The sequence below is a fragment of the Ranitomeya imitator genome, chromosome 3, assembly GCF_032444005.1.
Source record: "Ranitomeya imitator isolate aRanImi1 chromosome 3, aRanImi1.pri, whole genome shotgun sequence".
Lineage (NCBI taxonomy): Eukaryota > Metazoa > Chordata > Amphibia > Anura > Dendrobatidae > Ranitomeya > Ranitomeya imitator.
The window spans coordinates 672,439,891-672,461,235 of record NC_091284.1 but is presented as its reverse complement, the minus strand read 5'-3'; the positions used below and the strand labels follow the sequence as shown (position 1 = coordinate 672,461,235).

The 21,345-nt window shown below is 43.0% G+C and overlaps 1 protein-coding gene across 1 annotated transcript in view; it reads left to right on the top strand.

The window, feature by feature from the left end:
- Window positions 1-21,345, top strand: part of KMT2D (lysine methyltransferase 2D) — a 233,551-nt gene that overhangs the window by 194,228 nt on the left and 17,978 nt on the right. Inside the window, exons 40-46 of the mRNA XM_069758349.1 lie at window positions 3,514-3,681; window positions 3,774-3,930; window positions 4,018-4,090; window positions 4,178-4,353; window positions 16,687-16,829; window positions 18,564-18,699; window positions 19,766-19,899. Coding sequence (XP_069614450.1) covers window positions 3,514-3,681; window positions 3,774-3,930; window positions 4,018-4,090; window positions 4,178-4,353; window positions 16,687-16,829; window positions 18,564-18,699; window positions 19,766-19,899 — 987 coding nt within the window. The remainder of the gene's footprint in view (window positions 1-3,513; window positions 3,682-3,773; window positions 3,931-4,017; window positions 4,091-4,177; window positions 4,354-16,686; window positions 16,830-18,563; window positions 18,700-19,765; window positions 19,900-21,345) is intronic.

Sequence of the window (21,345 nt, the reverse complement as noted above, 5' to 3'; positions counted from 1 at the left end):
CCTCTCTCGCATAGATTATATCTTCGGATCCGGCGACCTGGTGCGGTGGGTGGATAGCGTGAAACACGGTAATAGAGGGACCTCGGATCATAGTCCGATTATTCTTAAACTTGTGTTTGGGACGTTAAATAATGGTAGAGTATGGAAATTGAATCCCTTTTGGCTTAAACTAATAGATTCGGACGATAGGACAGTTGACCAGCTGAACTGCTTCATTCAATCCCACTCAGAACTTCAGAATATTAACTTATTTTGGGATACACTTAAGGCATATCTGAGGGGCTGTCTGTCTTCTACAATTTCATATATTAAAAGGGTAACATCGAGGGAGGACGATGAGATTGAACAACGTTTGAGAAATGCTGAGGCAACATATGCAGCTGACCAGACTAATGATAATAGGGTTGAGTGGTTGACTCTGCAAAGACTATACACCCAACACATAGACACCAAGTCTAAGCGTAAGTTGTTCTTTACGCGACAATCGTACTTTGAAATGGGGAATCAGGCGGGGAAATTTCTGGCCTACTTGGTGCGTCAACACAATACATCTAACATGATATTACAAATTCGCTCACCGGACGGCTCATTGAATTCCACTACTGAGGGAATACTTCAATGTTTTTATAACTATTATAAGGGGCTGTATGAATCTAAGAGCGGTTTTGGTGTTTCCGATTGTCTGGGATATTTGTCCGATAAAACACTCCCTGTGCTGAGTTCCGCCCAGCAGACCTTTATGGACGCTGAATTTACCCTGGAGGAAGTGGAGCAAGCTATAACAGATATGGCCTCTGGAAAGGCCCCTGGGCCAGATGGCTTCCCTGTAGAGTTGTATAGGAGATACCGGGGGATACTGGCTCCGCTTCTATTGAAAGTATTTAAAGAGATATGGAAGGGAGGGTGTCTACCTGATACTTTTTATGAGGCACATATTATTGTACTTAAGAAGGAGGGGAAAGATCCTTTGGAATGCGGATCCTATCGTCCTATATCCTTGGTAAATGTGGATTATAAGATCCTTGCCAAGATACTGGCTACCAGGTTGAACTCCATTATACTAGATATTATACATCCAGATCAAACTGGCTTTATGCTCGGTAAGAGTACCTCTATAAATATTAGACGGGTCCAGTCGGTGATTCAGTACAGTTCTTTGTTACCAGACAATGCCTGGGCATTGGCGTCACTGGACGCAGCCAAGGCGTTCGACTCACTTGAATGGCCCTTTTTGTCCGCTTGTCTGCAGAAATATGGCTTTGGGGAGAAATTTTTGAAATGGGTTGGTGTGTTATATCTGAAACCCAAGGCCCGTATAGTTGTCAACGGCTCTATGTCTGAACCTTTTTCACTATATAGGGGAACCCGTCAGGGGTGCCCCCTCTCTCCGACCCTATTTGCTCTAGCAATAGAGGCATTGGCTGTACGCTTGCGCTCAAGCCCTGGTATTGATGGTATTAAGATAGCGGACCGCACCGACATCATTGGTTTGTATGCGGATGATATAATATTCATGGATAGGGCAGAGGAAACGTTGCCAAAAATAATTGCTACCATAGATAAATTTAGCGGGTTCTCAGGCCTATATATTAATTGGGATAAATTTGCCCTATTACCTTTATCTCAACACCCAGCACCCAATCTTAGTACTCTTTCTTTACTGCCTATAGTATCTAAATTTAAGTACTTATGTAGATACCCGTCCCAACGCAGTGGGTTGGACCTACAGCTCAATGTTCTCCCCCTGTTGGAATACACTAAACTGAAATTTGCATCTTGGAGTAAGCTTCCATTGTCCGTAGCAGGCCGCATTAATCTCATAAAAATGATTTTGCTCCCTAAATTCAACTATTGCCTTCAACATAGTGCAGTGACTGTACCAAAATTCTTCTTTACCAGTTTAAGTTCTCACGTTACTTCATTTGTGTGGGGGAAAAGCAGGCCCAAACTCAAACTAACTACTTTGCAAAGACCTAAACAGGAGGGAGGAGCGGCACTGCCAGATTTTTTTTTATATTATTTGGCGGGACAGGCTAAAGCATTATGTAAATGGATGCCTCATAACTATCTCCCTAATTCTGAAAATCACTTAGTTAGTTCTGTTGGTGCTAAATGTCCACTGGGTCTTTTGGAATCGGGGAAAATAAGCGCTCCTAGTTTGCTGCCCATGGTTCGATTGGCGAGATCCACTTGGAAGAAAATTAAAAAAGTTACTGGATTTGGGGACATTGTGACCGAGATGCCTCTGTGGGATAACAGTTATTTCCCGACGTTAGTGAATCACCCATCTACAAAATTTGGGGTTTCCTACGGGGTTCTTTTGATGGGAGATTTATATGATCAGGGGGTTTTTATGTCCTTGGAACAACTACAAAATAAATATGACCTTCCAAGGTCTCAATTTTTTCGATACCTGCAACTTAGATCTGCCGTTCAGTCATTTGTCAGGAATGAGGGGATGAACCGTAACATCTCATCTTTACCTCTGATAGGTATTCTTAAGTCCCAGGGACCTCAGGGTCTTATATCGTCCCTATACACATATCTTTTATCAGCGGGAACGAACTCTGTTGTGGATTCGGTGAGAGGCAAATGGGAGGGGCTTTTTCCTGATATGCAAAGTGAGGAATGGGAGGATATTTTGGAATCCCCCCTCAGAGTCTCCCCATCAGCCAATAATAAGATGACCCAATTATATATAATCCACCAGTCATATTTGACTCCGTTGAGACTTTGTTGGATGGGTCGATACTCGACGTCGGAATGCTTGCGTTGCCACTCACCTGACGCTGATTTTATACACATGATATGGCAGTGCCCCATAGTCTCTCATTACTGGAGGGAGGTGACGTCATTATTAGCTTCAATACTGTCAATTCCGATTCCTCTTGAACCCTTAATTTGCCTGTTTGGAGTGTGGGACGAGGAGGCCTGGGAACACTATACGGGGATTTTTCTACGAGAAACACTTTTCTTGGCAAGGAAGTTGCTAGCTATGAGGTGGATGGGAAATTCACCCCCCTCCGTTAGGTCTTGGATTGAACTGGTGAATGCAGTTGTCCCTTATGAGCGCACTCTTTATCAAAATAGGGGCTGCCCGTATAAGTTCAGCAAAATCTGGGATAGATGGAACGCCTCTCATCTCACTCTGTGACCTGACTAATTGGGAGAAATGTGGTTTACCTGGTCCTTTGATCTGCAAATATTGAGCAATGGGAAAGGAACAAAATAAATAATGTATTCAACTTTGGTTAAGTGGCGGCTTAGCAGTTCTGGAGGTTTAGTTTGGTTGTAGTTCAAGAACCCTATGTTCTGACTTTCATAATTTAGTACATACGTTTTCTATATGTGAAATGATTGACATATGTATGTTCTGTCCTTTTCAATCCCTGTAATGTAACCGCGCAGATTAACGACAAGGACAAATATGTATGCTGTAATTTTATTCTATGTTTAATAAATAAACGAATTTAAAAAAAAAAAAATTTATTGTTTCTTATGATCCTTTTCCAGGAGCTTTCTCTGCTGCCTCTGATGGAGCCTTCGGTTACTGCGAACTTCAGCCTTTTTGCTCCTTTTGGCAGCAGTACACCAGTTAATGGGAAAAGCCCACTTAAAGGATCGTTTGGCAGCGGTGCTCTGGATAGTATCCCAGACTATTACACTCAGCTACTCAGCAAGGTATTTTTAGATTAATTTATCTGATACCTAGATGGAATAAAGTTTAACCTGGGCTGCTTATTAATGTAACTTTGGCTTAATTTATTTTAAAGAACAACCTCAGTAATCCCCCGACACCTCCTTCATCCTTACCGCCAACTCCACCTCCTTCAGTGCAGCAAAAGATGATGAATGGTGTAACGGCAACTGAAGATCTGAATGAAACAAAAAAAGAATCAGAGAGCAGTGCAGAGGCAGAAGTTAAAAAAGGTGCGCTGAATCAGCTGCAGTACAGAACACCCATGCCCAAGCCACATATTTTGTATCTAAGCAACTTCTTATAACTTTGTTCTGCAGGTACCGATGAACGAAGTCTGGACCTTTTGGCTGCTCTTCCTACTCCCCCACACAACCAAAGTGAGGATGTCAGGTGAGACAACTCAGAAAGTGTCTTAGACTGCGTTTGGAAAACAAGTTGGTCTTCTATCGAATTAGTAATGTCTGTTTCTTCACTTAGGATGGAGAGTGATGAGGAAAGTGATTGCCCGGACAGCATTGTTCCAGCCTCTTCCCCAGAAAGTGTTATTGGGGAGGACACACAGCGCTTTCCTTCCTTGTGCGATGTAAAAGAGGAGGAGGAAGAACGAGCCTTGTCGCCAGTCATACCGCTCATCCCTCGTTGTCCCATACCAGGTCGTCTATCATATCATATACAGCTTTCCAATCTTAGAACAAAGCCACCAAGCAATTATCTAATCTCCACAGATTCTTCTTCTCTGACCTTGAAATTGGACAACCATGAAACAAATGCTTTCATGGTGTCCACCAGACCATCCCTGGATGACATATTAAAATAGGATTTCTATATGAAAAAAAAAAAAAAGTCTGTTACCTTTGCATGATGAGTTTTTGGTGTGTTTTTGATGCTGAAAATTTTCACTTGTGTTGTGTTTTTGACATCAGCAACATGTGAATTTCTCCTGCGGGTGCGAGGTTTTCCCCATAGAATTGAATTAGATATAGAAAATCTGTACTTAAAACTAGACACTTTTTTTCCTCAGTGCTTTTCCACTGCAGAAACCAGATGTAGTCTGCGCATGACTGTATCAATAAAGCTCTTTCAAAGCCATATACAAGTCAGTATAATAAAAATAAGACCATTTGTTTAAAACATAACATACCAAAAAGAGACAAAAACTGTAGTGTCCAAAACGCGATAAAAACACTAAAAACGCAATGAAAAGACCTTCAAGTAACCTAAGTTTAGCGAATAGATGCAGAAAATCTTCAGCATCAAAAACTCAAATGGTCATCATGGGATCATAGCCTGAAGGGTTTGCGTTCTAAAGACACTTGCTTAAATTTAAGTGGATTGCCGTGGGTCCAGCTTTTCTCGTGCTGGCCCATACACTTCCTCTGCATTTGCTTTTGCTAAGGCAATCTGTTTTTACCTGGCAGCCATTGATCTTCATATCTGTCCGTCTAATGCATGAGCAAGCATGGTCTGTAAGAGTTGGAGTCTCTTTTAGAGGGGAATCCCAAACAATTTATGCCAGTCATGTGCTTTTGTGTGGAAACTAGTGATGAGCAAGTATACTCGTTACTTGGGTTTTCGTCGCCGCAGCTGCATGATTTGTGACTGCTAGACAGCCTGAATACATGTTGGGGTTGCCAGTTTGTTAGGGAATTCCCACATGTATTCAGCCTGTCTAGCAGCTGCAGTGAAAACAAAATCTCTGAGCACATCCAAATACTAGGAGATCACACCCGATCATGCTCGAGGAAACCCAAGTAACGAGTATACTTGCTCATCACTAGTAGAAACCAGTCTAGTTTACAAAAGTATGGTGCCAAAAATGTGCGTTGTATTGCCTAGTGCAGGGGTCCCCAACCAGTGCTCCATGGCTGGCTGCTCAGTCGAGCGCTACTTTCCACAGTATTGGGACACACAGAGGGCATTATTACTCTTATGGGTCACTCGATACATTTTTAATCGATAATTGGCTCTTGCAGGCACTATAACTTTAAGGGGGTACTACATTTGCATTATTTCTTTATAAGCAGCACTTTTTGAGGAAGTATTAATAATTTTAAAGGATACTCATGTTATTAATTTTTAAATGGGGAACTTGAGGCATTTCAGCTTTTTATAAGGGGACTATTGGGGCATTAATATATTATAAAGGCACACTCTTGGGTATGCGCATTTTAGAAGAGTAGGAGTTTTTGACCATTGTAACGTTATAAGGTGGCACTCAGTTCTTGGGCCATTATTTTATAAGGGAGTGTTACAACATTATTACTTTATAAGGAAGTACTCAGGGAATTATACCATTCAATAAGGTACACAGGAGGCTTTTCTGAACTCTCGGTCGCTTCATTGGGGGACACAGAACCATGTCCCCCATGGTTAGTCTAACTGAAATTTGACTCCTCCCCAGCAAACTTTATCTCGCCTGCTAGCATCAGGCTCCCTCAGTTTTGTGTTTCAGGCTATGTGCACACGTTGCGGATTCGTATGTGGGTTTTTCCGCACCGTTTTTGCAAGATCCGCAGGTAAAACGCACTGCGGATTTACCGCAGATTTCCTGCGATTTTTATGCGTATTTCACCTGCGGTTTTACACCTGCGGATTCCTATTGAGTAGCAGGTGTAAACTGCTGCGGAATCTGCACAAAATTGACATGCTGCAGAAAATACAACTCAGTGTTATCAAAAAGTTAATTTATTTCAGTTCTTAAATACAAAAAGTGAAACTCACATTGTACAGAGTCATTACAAACAGTGTGATCTATTTCAAGTGTTTGTTTAATGTTGATGATTATGGCTTACAGCCAATGAAACCCCAAAAGTCATTATCTCAGTAAATTGGAATAATTAAAAAATAACTGTAAAGGCTTCTTAAGCATTTAAAAGGGTCCCTTAGTCTCTTTCAGTAGGCGCCACAATCATGGGGAAGACTGCTGACTTGACAGATGTCCAGAAGGCAGTCATTGACACTCTCCACAAGGAGGGTAAGCCACAAAAGGTCATTGCTAAAGAAGCTGGCTGTTCAGAGAGTGCTGTATCCAAGCATATTAATGCAAAGTTAAGTGGAAGGAAAAAGTGTGGTAGAAAAATGTGCCCAAGCAGCCGGGAGAACCGCAGCCTTGAAAGGATTAAGAAAAGGCCACTTAAAAATTTGGGGGAGGTTCACAAGGAGTGGACTGCTGCTGGAGTCATTGCTTCAAGAGCCACCACACACAGATGTATCCAGGACATGGGCTACAAGTGTCACATTCCTTGTGTCAAGCCACTCATGACCAATAGACGGGTAATGTGGCGAGATCTCTCACTGAGATCCGAGGTGCTGCTGAAGTGGAATGGCAATCCCCATAATAGAGTAATGTTCAATCACCGCACACTCTTGATAGATGCTTGTGAAATCTTTATTATACAGATTTAGATGCAGTGATACCACAATTCATGAATAAGGAATTGGTGCAGGGATAGAGAAAATGGTGGTCCGGCGCAAATTGCAGCCTACAATCCAAGTAGCAGGTACGCCGGACCTACCCAGGTGTTGTTTTGCAAGCAGGATATCCTTTACATTGTTCAGTGAATTTTGCCAACAGTGACTATATGAATAAGACCCTATGAGGGTCAAAACCTCATGTTCTTGTCGCCTCACCATTTTCTCGATCCCTGCACCAATTCCTTATTCATGAATTGTGTTATTGCTGCACCTGTCCACACTGCCAAAAATACCAATGCCTAGTTTAAAAACAACAGTATCACTGTGCTGCATTGGTGAGCAAACTCGCTTGACCTTAACCCTATAGGGAATCTATGGGGTTATTGTCAAGAGGAAGATGAGAAACATCAGACCCAACAATGCAGATGAGCTGAAGGCTGCGATCAAAGCAACCTGGGCTTCCATAACACCTCAGCAGTGCCACAGGCTGATCGCCTCAATGCCATGCCACATTGATGCAGTAATTGATGCAGAAGGAGCCCTGACCAAGTATTGAGTGCATTTACTGAACATACATTTCAGTAGGCCAACATTTTTGGATTTTAAAATCATTTTTCAAGCTGGTGTTATAAAGTATTCTAATTTACTGAGATAGTCTTTTGGGTTTTCATTGACTGTAAGCTATAATCATCAACATTAACAGAAATAAACACTTGAAATAGATCCCTCTGTTTGTAATGACTCTGTATAATGGGTTTCACTTTTTGTATTGTAGAACTAAAATGGATTTACTTTTTTATATTTTAATTTTGTGAGAAGCAACTGTTAAGAGGGTGTAGATGGCTGGGACTGGGGATTGGTGGTTACGAGGTGTGCTTGGGTCTCACGTTTCCAGCTGTTGGGTTCTGCCAGCAGATCATGGTTCTGCTTGGCAGGAGAGACATTTTGCTGCTCTAAAGGTGGTTCGTTTCAGTCCACCCTGCTGGCCCCCCCATTTTCTGGGATCGCACTGGTACCTGGGTCATGTGGTACGGACTGCGTGCCGCTTTTGCACTGCGCCATCACCGCTGCCCCAGTACAACGATCCTGGGTGCGGCAGCACTCTAGCAGATTCCCCGGCATGCTGTGGCGAATCAGCGTGACTGGCAGCCAGACACATCGTCTTGTCAGCAGCGTTTTCCGGTGCTCTCCCCTTCCTTTTCCGACAATGCAATTTCGGGTGGCCTTAGTTCGGCGCCTACATGGGACACTCATTCCTGTTGTCCTGCTTCCGGCACTCACTGAAGCGAAACAGGGACCGCAGACAGGGTAGGCTGTTGATGTCTGGGAGCTGATTATTGGTTTTCCTCAGCAGCTTTTCTTAAAGCACTGCTCAATGTTGCTCATTTGCTTTTCCTGCTCCCTAGCTCTTTATAATGTTTGAATCCAGAGAAGACCGTGCATGGCCATCGGCGCAGCCCACGTTAGTCACTTATGCATGCTTCACTTGTAGTACTAAGTTTTTCACGGGGAAATCAGTAGTCTACTGTACCTTCTGTACTCCTCCACCTTCATCCTTGCTTATACCTGCTCAGGGGACCTTTGTAATGTCAGAAGAATATAACACCGCCTGCTTGGGCTCATGATCTAGCCCGGTCTGTAGCAGAACTAACCAGTGTGTCCAAGACACTAGTTGCTGTTGCCGAGCAATTACCATTGTTGGATGGCTTCCTGGGGGCCCCAACTGCTGCAATGAGCGAGTCAGATCCTCCTGCCACATACCATTATGGCCAGTCCTGGCTGAGATCCAAGTGGCCTCGCTTTTCCTCATCCTCCAGGTCTCCTCTGCGAAGTCTCCAAGAACTTTCCCCTTCTCAGGAACCACACTTTCAAGCTCAGAGTCTGTGCTAAACCCATATCAGATGGGGAATTTGAGGGGGATGGTAGAAAGTCTGGTGTTGGCTGTTGACTTTTCTCCAAAGGCGTTGTTGTCAGAGTACCCTTCACTGAAACAGGTTTTTTTTTTTTTTTGTTTTTATAGGAGAGACCAGCTTGTGGGTATATCCTTTTCCACCCGGAATTTGCAGGAGTCCTTCAGAAGGCATGGGAACACTCTGACAAGTGTATTAAAAAAAAAAAACTTGTATGGAGGTGTTATACCGTTTTCCTGCTGAGTTAAAGGCACCCTGGTTTGCTCCACTTTTGGTAGACATGCCCGTATCTCACCTACCAGGGCAACCACCTTACCTATTGCTGAGGTAGCGGCACTTAGAGATCCCACAGACAGATATACAGAGTCTGTTGCTAAGTCCACCTTTGAGGCAGCGGGCTTTGTTGTCTGCCCTGGTTCCATTGCTACTTGGGTAGGCAAGGCAAAGCATTTATGGCGCAGTAAACTGGCTGGTTCCAATGAGGGGGACCTTGCGGATCAGAATGTGCAGGCAGATATTTATGTTGGGCATTATTGGATGCGGCTCAATGTTCTGCACATGTTCAGGCATGAGCAAGACCTATATTGGTCGAAACGCGTTGCCGTAACTTTTACAATCACCTGTCTGGTCTACCACTTGTAAGGATAATCCTTTTATTATCATGTTGGATTAATAAAGAAAATTTTTTTTTACCCATCTTGCTGGAGCTGGAGTATCTACGTTTTTTGGAATTTTATGGCTTGTAGTCTGGAGAGCAGATTTGTCTCCAAAGAAGTCGCTTACTCATGTATCCTTCCAGGTTTCTTTCACTGTTTGATACTAAATTTGACAAAATCATTGCTGAGGCCACTGGTGGCAGATTGTTTTTTCAGATCTCGTTCCACCATTATAAGAGCCAGTTTGAAGCAGGGAAGCCATCGCTTGATTTAAACAGGAGTAATCATCAGGGTTCTGCCTTCAGAAGATTTCAGAGGGTTCTATTCAAACCTATTTGTCATCCCAAAAAGGATGGTTTGGTACTACCCCTTCTGGATATAAGATGGCTGAGCAAATGGGTACGGCTGCATAACTTCAGGATGGATTAGCTCTGATCAGTCGTAAAAACCATGGAGGCTAGGTAGTTTCTGTTCTCAATATGACCCCTATCTTTGATAGCCTGAGTGTCTATCTTTCTGGCTCCTCAGCAATTTCTTTGCTTTGCAGTCAACCAGGATCACTTTCAGTTCAGGACTCTTCCCTTTAGGCTGGTAACTACACCCAGGGTGTTTACAAAGGCCCCAGTCATGGCTTTTCTACGGACCAGGGGGTTGGTGTGTAGTCCACTACCTCGATGGTATTCTGGTTTAGGTGCCTTCTTTCTTTTCCCAGAATCTGTATAGTTTGCAGATTGATCTAAATTCCCCGGAAGAATTTGAAAAGATTGGGTGAAATCCCAAGAAACAATGAAAACCCTATATTAAGGGTCACCAATCTAACACAAGAAGAGGTGCGAAACCGGCTAAATAAGATTAAAATAGATAAATCTCCGGGTCCGGATGGCATACACCCACGAGTACTAAGAGAACTAAGTAATGTAATAGATAAACCATTATTTCTTATTTTTAGGGACTCTATAGCGACGGGGTCTGTTCCACAGGACTGGCGCATAGCAAATGTGGTGCCAATATTCAAAAAGGGCTCTAAACCTGGAAATTATAGGCCAGTAAGTCTAACCTCTATTGTTGGTAAAATATTTGAAGGGTTTCTGAGGGATGTTATTCTGGATTATCTCAATGAGAATAACTGTTTAACTCCATATCAGCATGGGTTTATGAGAAATCGCTCCTGTCAAACCAATCTAACATAGTAACATAGTTAGTAAGGCCGAAAAAAGACATTTGTCCATCCAGTTCAGCCTATATTCCATCATAATAAATTCCCAGATCTACGTCCTTCTACAGAACCTAATTGTATGATACAATATTGTTCTGCTCCAGGAAGACATCCAGGCCTCTCTTGAACCCCTCGACTGAGTTCGCCATCACCACCTCCTCAGGCAAGCAATTCCAGATTCTCACTGCCCTAACAGTAAAGAATCCTCTTTTATGTTGGTGGAAAAACCTTCTCTCCTCCAGACGCAAAGAATGCCCCCTTGTGCCCGTCACCTTCCTTGGTATAAACAGATCCTCAGCGAGATATTTGTATTGTCCCCTTATATACTTGTACATGGTTATTAGATCGCCCCTCAGTCGTCTTTTTTCTAGACTAAATAATCCTAATTTCGCTAATCTATCTGGGTATTGTAGTTCTCCCATCCCCTTTATTAATTTTGTTGCCCTCCTTTGTACTCTCTCTAGTTCCATTATATCCTTCCTGAGCACCGGTGCCCAATACTGGACACAGTACTCCATGTGCGGTCTAACTAGGGATTTGTACAGAGGCAGTATAATGCTCTCATCATGTGTATCCAGACCTCTTTTAATGCACCCCATGATCCTGTTTGCCTTGGCAGCTGCTGCCTGGCACTGGCTGCTCCAGGTAAGTTTATCATTAACTAGGATCCCCAAGTCCTTCTCCCTGTCAGATTTACCCAGTGGTTTCCCATTCAGTGTGTAATGGTGACATTGATTCCTTCTTCCCATGTGTATAACCTTACATTTATCATTGTTAAACCTCATCTGCCACCTTTCAGCCCAAGTTTCCAACTTATCCAGATCCATCTGTAGCAGAATACTATCTTCTCTTGTATTAACTGCTTTACATAGTTTTGTATCATCTGCAAATATCGATATTTTACTGTGTAAACCTTCTACCAGATCATTAATGAATATGTTGAAGAGAACAGGTCCCAATACTGACCCCTGCGGTACCCCACTGGTCACAGCGACCCAGTTAGAGACTATACCATTTATTACCACCCTCTGCTTTCTATCACTAAGCCAGTTACTAACCCATTTACACACAATTTCCCCCAGACCAAGCATTCTCATTTTGTGTACCAACCTCTTGTGCGGCACGGTATCAAACGCTTTGGAAAAATCGAGATATACCACGTCCAATGACTCACCGTGGTCCAGCCTATAGCTTACCTCTTCATAAAAACTGATTAGATTGGTTTGACAGGAGCGATTTCTCATAAACCCATGCTGATATGGAGTTAAACAGTTATTCTCATTGAGATAATCCAGAATAACATCCCTCAGAATCTAATCAGTTTTTATGAAGAGGTAAGCTATAGGCTGGACCACGCACAAGAGGTTGGTACACAAAATGAGAATGCTTGGTCTGGGGGAAAATGTGTGTAAATGGGTTAGTAACTGGCTTAGTGATAGAAAGCAGAGGGTGGTTATAAATGGTATAGTCTCTAACTGGGTCGCTGTGACCAGTGGGGTACCGCAGGGGTCGGTATTGGGACCTGTTCTCTTCAACATATTCATTAATGATCTGGTAGAAGGTTTACACAGTAAAATATCGATATTTGCAGATGATACAAAACTATGTAAAGCAGTTAATACAAGAGAAGATAGTATTCTGCTACAGATGGATCTGGATAAGTTGGAAACTTGGGCTGAAAGGTGGCAGATGAGGTTTAACAATGATAAATATAAGGTTATACACATGGGAAGAAGGAATCAATATCACCATTACACACTGAACGGGAAACCACTGGGTAAATCTGACAGGGAGAAGGACTTGGGGATCCTAGTTAATGATAAACTTACCTGGAGCAGCCAGTGCCAGGCAGCAGCTGCCAAGGCAAACAGGATCATGGGGTGCATTAAAAGAGGTCTGGATACACATGATGAGAGTATAATGCTCTCATCATGTGCATTAAAAGAGGTCTGGATACACATGATGAGAGCATTATACTGCCTCTGTACAAATCCCTAGTTAGACCGCACATGGAGTACTGTGTCCAGTTTTGGGCACCGGTGCTCAGGAAGGATATAATGGAACTAGAGAGAGTACAAAGGAGGGCAACAAAATTAATAAAGGGGATGGGAGAACTACAATACCCAGATAGATTAGCGAAATTAGGATTATTTAAGGTACCGTCACACTGAACGATCCGTGACGATCCTAGCGATCCGTGACGTTGCAGCATCCTGGCTAGCGATATCGTTGAGTTTGACACGCAGCAGTGATCAGGATCCTGCTGTGCCTTCGTTGGTCGGAGCAGAAAGTCCAGAACTTTATTTCGTCGCTGGACTCCCGCAGACATCGCTGAATCAGCGTGTGTGACGCCGATTCAGCGATGTCTTCACTGGTAACCAGGGTAAACATCGGGTTACTAAGCGCAGGGCCGCGCTTAGTAACCCGATGTTTACCCTGGTTACCAGCGTAAACATAAAAAAAAAAAACACTACATACTTACATTCTGGTGTCTGTCCCCCGGCGCTCTGCTTCTCTGCACTGTGTAAGCGCCGGCCGGAAAGCAGAGCACAGCGGTGACGTCACCGCTGTGCTTTCCGGCTGGCGCTCACAGTCTGTGCAGAGAAGCACAGCGCCGGGGGACAGACACCGGAATGTAAGTATGTAGTGTTTTTTTTTTTTTACGTTTACGCTGGTAACCAGGGTAAACATCGGGTTACTAAGCGCGGCCCTGCGCTTAGTAACCCGATGTTTACCCTGGTTACCAGGGGACTTCGCATAGTTGGTCGCTGGAGAGCTGTCTGTGTGACAGCTCTCCAGCGACCACACAGCGACGCTGCAGCGATCGGGATCGTTGTCTAGATTGCTGCAGCGTCGCTAAATGTGACGGTACCTTTAGTCTAGAAAAAAGACAACTGAGGGGCGATCTAATAACCATGTATAAGTATATAAGGGGACAATACAAATATCTCGCTGAGGATCTGTTTATACCAAGGAAGGTGATGGGCACAAGGGGGCATTGTTTGCGTCTGGAGGAGAGAAGGTTTTTCCACCAACATAGAAGAGGATTCTTTACTGTTAGGGCAGTGAGAATCTGGAATTGCTTGCCTGAGGAGGTGGTGATGGCGAACTCAGTCAAGGGGTTCAAGAGAGGCCTGGATGTCTTCCTGGAGCAGAACAATATTGTATCATACAATTATTAGGTTCTGTAGAAGGACGTAGATCTGGGGATTTATTATGATGGAATAGAGGCTGAACTGGATGGACAAATGTCTTTTTTCGGCCTTATTAACTATGTTACTATGTTACTATGAACCAAAGCAGACTTTGCCATATCAAACAGCACAGTGGCTACAAATTCAAGGGATGATATTTGATACAGTTTAAGCTTCAATCTTCCTTCCAGAAAAGAAGAGGTGCGCTGCAATTTTCTGTCTGAATTCTGAAGCGGCCAGAGAGACATTATCTCAGGTTTTGCCTTAGGGAAGATGGTGACTATGTTCAAGCCGTTTCCACAGTTTTATTCAAGGCCTCTACAGAATATACTTTTGGGCTGTTGCGACGGATCAATTCAGTCTCTAGACCATCCAATCCTCCCACTTTACTGTCGCCGGTCTCTCGGGTGGTGATTGACGTTGCTCCTTTGCCCCACCCAGTGGCGGGTTCTTATCACGGATGCCAGCCTTATCGAATGGGAGCCATCTTCCGCCACTTGTCAGTTCATGTATCCTGGAATAGTCAGGAGAGACGCCTTCCAATCAATGTGTTGCTGTCTGGCTATTCAACATTAATAGCACCTGGTGCTTGGATTGCCGATCAGGATCCAGTCAGACAATGCCATGGAAGTGGCCTATATAAACTCTCAAGTAGAAACGCGGAGTCTATACGCCATGTCAGAGGTGGCAGAGAAACTGAGATGGGCATAGGACAAGGTTCGTCTGATCTCAGCAGTTCATATACCCGGAGAGGACAACTGGGCGACAGACTTCTTGAGCCACATGCAGATTTGTCATCTGTGGGTCACACTAGATGTTGATGTGTTGGCATCGCATCCAAACTAAATCACTAGGTGCCAAGATTCGCCGCAAGATCTCGAGATTCTCAGGCAAACACGACTGCATTGGCAATTTCCTGGTCCCAGTTTTCACTGCCATACCTATTCCCGCCTCTACCTCTTGTGTCGAGACTCTTCAAGAATATCAAGGCAGAAGGGATTTCAGTTATCTTCATTGCACTAGATTAGTCTCAGAGGGCGTGGTACGCTAACTTAATCAGTCTTTTGGATGATGTCCATTGGACTCTTCCTCACCGTCCAGGCCATCCGATCTACCTTCCGTTGATACTTGGGACCTTAATGCAGCCTTGGAGGTTCTTCAATCTCTGCCATTTGAGCCTCTTGGAGAGATTTATACTCCTCATCTTGTCTGTAAAGTAGCTTTCCTGATAGCCATCGCCTCTATTAGGAGAATATCAGAGCTTGCTGCTGTCTTGTCGATCCTGTACCAGAATGAGGTAGTGTTGAAACCTGTTCCGTCCTTCCTTCCCAAGGTTTCAGATTTCCACCTTTAACGAGGTAATTGTCTTGCTTTCCTTTTGCCCCATGCTTTCTCATCCGATTGAGAAGGCTGTGTAGTTTGTCTGATTCCTTGTTTGTCATACCAACTGGCCCTCGCAGGGGCCTGGCCACCTTTTAAAACAACGATTGCTCATTGGATTAGAATATCCATCATTCAGGCCTATAGAGTGAAAGCCAGTGCTCCTCCTTTTAAGGTTAAGGTGCACGCTGCATGGACAGTGGTGGCTTCCTGGTTCGTAACCAGGCAATCTGTCCTGCAGCTCTGTAAAGCAGCTACTTGTCATCAGTACCTGCATTTTCCAAGTTTTACAGAGTTCACACCTTTTGCTTCTGCGGATGCAAAGTCTTGGTTGCTCAGGTTTTGTCCCGAGGAAGAGTGGAGAATTTGATGAGACAGCATTACGAAGTTCCATAGTTCTATGTCACCCAATGAAACGACAGAGAAATTAAGATTTCTGGTACTCGTGATGATCGAAAGTGCTCAGATAACGTCTTTTCCAAGCATCTGGGAGTGCTCCTTTATTATGTTGGAGTCCCTGCCGACTGCATGATTTGCGGCTGTTAAACAGCCTGAACAGATGTTAGGATTGCCTGTTTGTTAGGGAATCCCCACATGTGTCGAGGCTGTCTTAACAGCCGCAGAGACTCTAACATAATTATACGAGCACTCAGATGCACGGCTAAGACGTTATCCCAGCACGTTTGCTCATCACTAGTGCTGCTCACCATAAAATCTTTCTGGATAGTCTTCATTGGGGGACACAGCACCCACCCTTAGGTAACGGATGGGCATGAATATATGTTGTTTTCTTCTCTCAAGGTGTAATTGAATTATTTTTCTCGGCATGCTTTTTTATTTTTTCTGCTTCTCCTACTGCTTTCTCACTAAACTGGAGGGAGCCTGAGGCTAGCAGGCGAGGTATAGTCTGCTGGGGAGGAGCTCATTTTAATTTAGAATGTAATAATAGCGTCAGCAGACTATCCCATGGTTCTCTGTATCCCCAATGAAGATTATCGAGAAACAGATCTTAGGTGAGTACCAAAATCCTAATTTCTTCGCATAGAATGTGGCTTTCGACCGTCTTTCAGAGCAGAATTTTTTCCTCAAGGTTTATTATATTTAGTATAATGATGGCATGAATTCATTATTAGTAGGTCTGTTTGTGAAATAATTGTGTTCAATAACATAATTATTCCTTCCTCCACCAATTCTCATTAATAAGTTATTATTACAGTGTTCCCAGATGTGAAACCTACAGAATCCCCGGAGTCTGCTGATAAATCAATCTTAAATGTTTCCGAAGGAACCGTATCGTGGGATAAAACGAAGGGCAGCGAAGTGTCTGTCATGTTAACAGTGTCAGCAGCAGCAGCAAAGGTATGTTATATTACACGCACGCACGCACACACGTACATGCACACACACGTGATTATATATAGATGTATACATTTCTCAGAAAAATAAAGAACACTAAAATCCCACATCCTAGATATCGCTGAATTAAATATTCCAGTTGCAAATCTTTATACATCACACAGTAGACTGCGCTGAAAACAATAGAACATAACAATGATCAATGTAAATCAAAATTAATATCCCATGAAGGACTGGATTTGGAATGATATTCAAAGTCAAAGTGTTCTGATCCAACTTCAGTTGAAATGCATCAAGACAAGGAAATGATAATGAGTAGTGTGTGTGTGGTTTCCACGTGACAGTATGACCTTCTTACAACTCCTGGGCATGCTCCTGATGAGGTGGTGGTTGTTCTGCGAACCAATGGAAAAAAAAAACCACGATGTTCCAGCTCCAAAAGGTAAAATAAAAAAACTTTATTGGAAAAATATAAAAACATGAAAAATCATGAGCTCCATGAAGACAACACCATGACCTGCATGAGTTTGGCTACGCGTTTCGACCGGAAAGGTCTTTGTCAAAGCAAAGTGGTTGTTCTCCTGAGGGATCTCCTCCCAGACCTGGATAAAATAATCAATGATCTTCTGGACAGTCTGTGGAGCAATGTGGCGTTGGTGGATGGAATGAAACATGATGTCCCAGATGTGCTGGATTGGATTCAGGTCTGGGGAGCTGGCAGTCCAGTCCATTGCATCAGTGCCTTCATTATGCACGAACTGCGGACACACTTCAGCCACATGAGGCCCAGCATTGTCGTACATCAGAAGCAACCCAGGGTCCACTGCACCTGCATATGGTCTCACAATGGGTCTGAGGATCTCATCCCAGAAGCTAATGTCAATCAGTGTAACTCTGGCGAGCACATGAAGGGCTGTGCAGCTCTCCAAAGAAATGCCTCCGCACACCATTACTGACCACTTCCAAACCGGTCATGCTGGAGGACGTTGTAAGCAGCAGAACGTTCTCCATGGCGGGTCCAGACTCTGCTACCTCTGTCACATGTGCTCAGTGTGAACCTGCTCTGGTCCGTGATGAGCACAGGCTTCCAATGTCTAATCTGCAATATTGGTGTTCTCTGGCAAATGCCAATCGCCTGACAGTGTTGGGCTGTAAACACAACACCCACTTGTGGACGTTGTGCCCTCATTACACCATCATGGAGTCTTTCTGACAGTTTGAGCAGACACATGGATGTTAGTGGTCTCCTGGAGGTCATTTTGCAGCGCTCTGGCACTCCTCCTCCGGTTCCTCCTTGCACAAAGGAGGAGGTAGCAGTCCTTCTGCTGGGTTGTTGCCCTTCTACGGCCCCCTCCACGTCCCCTGCTGTACTGGCCTATCTCCTGGTATCTTCTCTATGCTCTGTACACTGTGCTAACAGACACAGCTACCCTTTCTTACCACAGCTCACATTGATGTGCCATCCTGGGTGAGCTGCACTACCTGAGCAATTTCTGTGAATTGTAGACACTGCTTCATGCTACTCTATCAGTGAGAGAAATAACAAAAAGCAAAAATGACCAACAGCCAAAAAGGATGAGAACAGAGAAATGGTCTGTGGTCATCACCTGCAGAATCACTCCTTTTTAGGGGTTGTCTTGCTAATTGCCTATCATTTTTACCTGTTGTCTGTTCCATTTGCACAACAGCAGGAGAAATTGATTTACAATCAGTGTTGCTTCATTTTTTTCTCTTTAGAATCTGAATGGTGTAGTTGCTGCAGTGGCCGGTTTATTGAGCATTAAGTTACCAAATTCTTATGAAGTGCTTTTCCCAGAGAGCGGTCTAAAAAGTAGTGTCGACATCAAGAAATCTTTAGACCCTTCCACAGAAGGTAAGCAGACTCTAGTGTAGCACTTTTTTTTTTTTTTAACAACTCTCTCATATTCCCCTATAATGAAGATCACAATATGCTTCAATTATATTTAGGTTTTCTTTTAATATGCACTATTTCAATCAAATAGCTTCACCAAATAGTGTTTAACCCCTTCCCCCCAGCTATTTTCCATTTTTCAGTTTGTTTTATTTCTCTGCTTCTTCCAAGACCTAGAACTTTTTTATATTTCCGTCAATATAGCCACATGAGGGCTTGTTCTTTCTGTGGAAACAGTTGTGTACGTTTTGAATTGCACCATTGATTTTTCCATATAACATACTGAGAAATGGGGAAAAAATTCCAAGTGCGATAAAATAGCAAAAAAAACAACACTTTTTTTTATTTACCAGGTCAGTACAGGTACGTAGATCCTAAACATGTATAGTTTATATTTTAATTAAGTGGTGAAAAAAAAATTCTGAAAATTACGCAAAAAAAATGTTTTTGTTTTTGTCGCCATTTTTAGACACACGTAATCTTACCATTTTTGGGGATCTTGGGCTGGGTGATGGCTTATTTTTTGCGCCCTGAGTTGACTTTTTGTTTACTGATACCATTTTGGGGTAGATGCGATGCTTTGACCACCTCTTATTGCATTCTAGTCCAATGTTGTGGTGACCAACTCCATCACCGCTCCATCTGTGACTGTTAAAGGCACATGACAGCTGATTAAATCAGCTGTCATTTTCAGGGAAAGATGTGGGACTTTTCGTCAAAGCCTGCATCAAATTCAGGGACACGACCTAGGACATAAATATGTGTCATATATTTTTAAGGGATTGAATTGTGTTTTCAAGTATGGGGACACTGTTTTTAAAGTTTCCCGTCTACCCAGAGGTTTAAATGTTAAAGGAATCCTATGAATATACAGACTGAAGCGATATTCATTCCCTGTTGTAAAGTTATGACAAGCAGATTTCGCTATGATATGCCAACACTTTGCGATCTGTAAGGGCCCCGAGTGCTGGTTTGGCACGGCATGTCCTCCTGTCTCCCCTTCTCAATCAGTGCTGTATGTTTGCAGGCGATTCCAGTGACAAGGACAAATCTCAACCAGGAAAGCTAGAGAATAGCACAGACTGGCTGAAGCAACTTGATGCAGTACTTCCCGGATACACATTAAAGAACGAGCTGGATATTCTGACTCTTCTGACACAGGTATCTTTTGTCATTTTCTCATTGCATATATTCTGATTGTTTCATTTTTTTGAATAAAAGAACCAGCAAAGGACTAATAACAATCTCCCAGACACATTCTAGTCTGATTTCCCGATGTGCAGCTTCATGGTAATTACGGGGGGTTTTCAATCATTAGATTTCATATTTATTGTATAGATAATAAAGAATAACAATATTCACCAGTGAAGTATCACTTCACTCAGGCTATGTTCACACTAACGTTGGGCATTCTATTTTTATAATGCAAGCACTAACCCAATACTGGATCCGTTACATAGGTTACACCGCTGGTGCTTAACAGGCTTTATTATAATAGGATCCATCTAATTCTGTGGGAGACCGTTGCCAAACCTTATTCCATGTATTGCCAACTTAACCAGTTTGAGATCAGGCAATTTCTCCCCGTTCCTGACATTTGCTTTGTTTTTGTTTTGTTTTTTTGTTTTGTTCATGCGATACATTAAAAAGATAAAAATGTTCACTCTGATATTTGTATAAGTTTTGCTTCTCTATATTGTGATAAAGATGCCCTAATTTTAATAGTCATACCCTTTTGAGGGAGGAAAATGTGTGATATTTTGGGTGGGAATAAAGGATATGCATGTCTCTTTTTCATGTTTGTTTGTTTGTTTTCTTTGACCACTAAAATACATTTTTCATATTTGCTCCTAACAATTATTTGTATATATTGGACATGGGACATGTTTGTTTTTCGTTTCGGCTAGCAATTTGAAATTTTTTTTTCCCTGCCTTTTTATTAATATATATTATTTATTTGTCATATATTGCCCCTCTCCACACACACACCCAATAGGTCCTAATAGACCTTTGGGGTGGCATGTCATAAGTATTTAAAATTGTCTGATTTTCCTTGTAACTGAGGCTGGTATATAGGCCTAAGTTACAGAGGAAATTTGTCCTCCTTTTTGCATAGCAGAGCTGAATTGGTCTCCTGCGCCCACCATACACCCAGCAATCACATGACCGCTAGGCCCAGACAAAAGTGCTGTCGGTGCTTCCTATTACTGTATACTTGTCTTGTTCAGCGGAAGGGAAGGCAAACACTAATAAACCTCTGCCTTCTCTGATTAGTCTGGCCGTCTGACAACCTTTTCCAGCTCCGGCAGCTGTTTGATCTCGTGCAGCTGCTTTACCATACAGTGGCGGTTTAGAACATCACCATGGAGTAGAACACGGACAGTCTGGACGTTTAGCCTATGGGAGGTCCAGAACTTGAACACCATGTTGTCAGCTTCCAGAACTTGTCATCAGCAGCATTGATTATTGAAACCACCAAGGGAAGCAGAATTAAAAAAAAAAAAAAAAAACTTTGTAAAGAAAAATGTATTGTTTTGTTTCTTGTTTTAAGCCAAAGAACCCTAAAAATTACTTTACAATGGCTATTGTCAGTCCTTTAGAATTGTA